Genomic DNA, 2759 nt, shown 5'->3' on the forward strand with positions numbered 1-2759 from the left:
AGGGAAAAAAGGGAAAGCTGAGGAAGTCTCTGGCAAATGCTAACATTCACTGTAGCAAGGGAAAATATGGCGAATGATTTTACTGAATCAATCCAACAGCAACCTCAGGCATAATCAAGGAGAGTTACTGGGGAGCTGTGCCAGTGGGAGTGGAAGAGGTAGGCATTGAAGGATGTCCCTAGCAGGAGTGAACTCCAGACAGGGAACATGGGACTGCTGGTGGTGGTGGCATCAGAATCCAGGGAACATTCTCATGGTTCAAAAGCTAGGAGCAACCATCATTCCAGTGTATGGTACTGATCGTTTCCAATTGAAATCTCCCTCACACATATTTTACAGCATTCATCATTCTTGAAATTATTTAATACTTGTTTTCCCCAAAAGACTGTAAATCTCAAAAGAGTTGATACTACATCTGCTTCGTTTATCATTGAATCCTAGCATATAACACAGTGACTAGCCCATAATAGGTGTTCAATAAACTATCTGTTGACTACTTGACTTGTATTTGTAACTAATGGTATGTATGCAATTTTACTATTTCATTCTTCCTTGAGTCATTTCCTTCTTCTAGTATAGGGAACATTTTTACTTTTCCCCTCCAGATTTGGAGACCAGGAGGTCAAACCCAAAGGAGTTATTTTCTGGAAAAGAATCATACCAGGGGATAAATATGGAGAAAAGCACAGGGGCTGATGTTCCTTCCAGTTTGAAGGAAGCCTGGGGATATGCAGAGATCAAAGAGGATGCTCAAGATAGACTCTGGAAAGAAGCAACAGTTCTCCTCAAGAAAAGAACTTCTATGGCCGATAGTAACCCCATATGTATTGGATCTGGCAGACATGTTAGTCTGAAGTCAGACTTTTTTATACAATCAAGACACCCCGAAGAAGAGAGACCTTATACATCTGATGCTCAGGGAAAGAGCTTTAAACAGAATTCAAAATTAATAAGACATCGGAAAAAGAGCATAAATGAGAAAGCTCTTCAGGGTAATGTACGCAGTAAAATACTCAGTGATCATTCAGTTTATGTCCAACATTGTACAGTTCATAATGAAGAAAAAAATGTGGAATGTAATCAGAATGGGAAGACCTTTGGTCATGGTATACACCAAACGGAACATCAGAAAACTAATTCTGGAGAGGTCTTGTGAAGATGGGAAAGTCTACACCTGGAACTCACACCTTGCCAAACACCATCAGAGCGTTCATGGTGGGAAGGCACATGAAAGAGCCTTAATTCAGAATGCACTATTTATTCCGCATCAGAGATCCGAACATGGAGAGAATCCTTATGAGTGTAGTGAATGTGGAAAAACTTATGGTAATTATTCAGCCCTTACAGTACATCAGAGAATTCACACTGGAGAGAAACCCTATGCATGCAAGGAATGTGGGAAAGCCTTTAATCATAACGTCTCTCTTATTCAACACCAGAGAATCCATACTGCAGGGAAACCTCATGAATGTAGTCAATGTGGGAAGGCTTTTAGTCAGATAAGGCACTTTATTCAACATCAGCGAATTCATGCCCGTGAGAAACCTTATGAATGTAACGCATGCGGTAAAGCCTTCAGTCACAACTCATCCCTTATTGAACATCAGTTTATTCATACTGGAGAGAAGCCCTTCAAATGCAGCGAATGTGGGAAAGCCTTTAGTCACAACTCTTCCCTAACTGTCCATCAGTTTATTCACACTGGAGAGAAACCCTATGAATGTAGCGAGTGTGGCAAGGTCTTTAGTCAGAGCTCACACCTCTATCAGCATCAGAGAACTCACACTGGAGAGAAACCGCATGCCTGTAAGGACTGCGGGAAAGCCTTCAGTGATCCATCAGCCCTTATTCGACACCAGAGAACTCATACTGGAGAAAAACCCTACAAGTGCAGAGAATGCGGTAAAACTTTCAGCCAGAGCTCAACGCTCATAAAACACACAAAAACCCACACTGGAGAGAAACCGTATGCCTGTAAAGACTGTGGGAGAGCCTTCAGCCAGAGTTCATCCCTGACGCAACATCAGAAGATTCACACTGGAGAAAAGCCGTTCAACTGTCACGAGTGTGGGAAAGCCTTCAGCAGGAGTGCCCATCTTACTCAGCACCAGAGGATTCACACCGGAGAGAAACCCTGTGGGTGTAATGAATGTGGCAGAGCTTTCAGGTGTAGTTCAGCCCTCATTAGGCATCAGAGGCTTCACAGTGGAGAATCACTCTGAATGTGTGGTCATTCCGACTCTCGCTTTGTTAAAGACCAAAGAATCCTACTTTCATGAGTTACTATAATTGTGATCCCCCCCCCCCGCCTTTTTTTGAGGGCTGATAATCCTTGCCTCCCATTTTCTCCTGCGAAGAATTAGCTGCCAGCATACCACAAATCCATGTGAAAATTACTGATCTGGAAGCTGGAATAGCCCGAGAGCAACCATCAGTCTTTCTGTGTGTATATTTTCATCGTGCCTGAAGATGACTGATGTCTCCATGAAGTGAATTTTTTTTCCCATAACCCCAGGATTGGACTATTCCAACGTGCAAAGGAATTCCAGTTGTTTAAACTTGAGCTCATTGCCCCTCCTTGTACTGATCGGAATACCGCCCATGTCCAAGTCAAATAGACTCACGGTCGGTCGTATATTTGAAAACCGCCTTTCTAGAAATCTTTGCCTTAATGTAAATCATTCCTACTCCTAGCAGTACTGTCTTCACTAAAAGGGCTACTTTGAACTCTCCCTTCTCACTCACTTCCCTGTCCTTCT

General features: G+C 42.8%; 1 protein-coding gene across 1 annotated transcript; it reads left to right on the plus strand.

Moving 5' to 3' along the window:
* Window positions 1-1103: 1103 nt before the first annotated feature.
* On the plus strand, window positions 1104-2351 carry LOC131815653 (zinc finger protein 239-like). The gene has a single exon (XM_059147427.1). It carries the CDS (start codon window positions 1104-1106, stop codon window positions 2220-2222), a length of 1119 nt encoding a protein of 372 aa, XP_059003410.1. The 3' UTR covers window positions 2223-2351.
* Window positions 2352-2759: the final 408 nt, after the last annotated feature.

This window comes from Mustela lutreola, chromosome 15 (assembly GCF_030435805.1).
Source record: "Mustela lutreola isolate mMusLut2 chromosome 15, mMusLut2.pri, whole genome shotgun sequence".
NCBI lineage: Eukaryota > Metazoa > Chordata > Mammalia > Carnivora > Mustelidae > Mustela > Mustela lutreola.

Bases quoted from the DNA above. Each gene is read 5' to 3' on its own strand.
- LOC131815653 (XM_059147427.1), top strand. From the start codon at position 1,104: ATGGTATACACCAAACGGAACATCAGAAAACTAATTCTGGAGAGGTCT.